This window comes from Eimeria mitis, genomic scaffold (genome assembly GCF_000499745.2).
Source record: "Eimeria mitis Houghton genomic scaffold, Emh_scaff1274, whole genome shotgun sequence".
Lineage (NCBI taxonomy): Eukaryota > Apicomplexa > Conoidasida > Eucoccidiorida > Eimeriidae > Eimeria > Eimeria mitis.
The window spans coordinates 10,615-11,147 of NW_013568542.1; the positions used below are offsets into that span (position 1 = coordinate 10,615).

The 533-nt window shown below is 49.0% G+C and overlaps 1 protein-coding gene across 1 annotated transcript in view; it reads left to right on the forward strand.

The window, feature by feature from the left end:
- EMH_0033510 (EF hand domain-containing protein, putative) overlaps positions 1-533 on the forward strand; it is a gene marked incomplete at both ends in the record, with an annotated part of 8,688 nt that overhangs the window by 7,365 nt on the left and 790 nt on the right. The window contains 2 exon segments of the mRNA XM_013494757.1: positions 1-10; positions 298-450. Of these exon segments, the coding sequence (XP_013350211.1) occupies positions 1-10; positions 298-450 (163 nt within the window).

Genomic DNA, 533 nt, shown 5'->3' on the forward strand with positions numbered 1-533 from the left:
AGGGTTTAGGGTTTAGGGTTTTGTAAAACACCTCCATCAGTGGCAAGCCAGGTTCTATGTTCTTATATACAATATGCTTTATTTATATAAAGAAATGTAGATCTAGGGTTTAGGGTTTAGGGTTTAGGGTTTATGTGTGTGCATATTGCGACGCCAAACCCCGAGGGTTTACACGTGTAGAGTGTTGTATGTTCTCCCCAACAAAGCTCTAATCAATGTTTTTTTTTCGTGTTTCGTGTTTAGGGTTTAGGGTTTAGGGTTTAGGGTTTAGGGTTTAGGGTTTATGTGTGTGTACAGGGCGATGCTAAACCCCGAGGGTTTATGTTTCTTGAGGGGTGTTTCGTGGAGACGATCCCAGACGCGGGGGCTCTGCGGCCCCACGGCATCGCCATCGTACACCCCAGAGGAGACTCTGTCGCTAGAAGAGTTCTCTATGCTCAGTCTGCTCAGGTAACTACTGCTGCTGCTGCTGCTGCTGCTGCTGCTGCTGCTGCTGCTGCTGCTGCTGCTGGGGGTGGTGCTGCTGCTGCTGC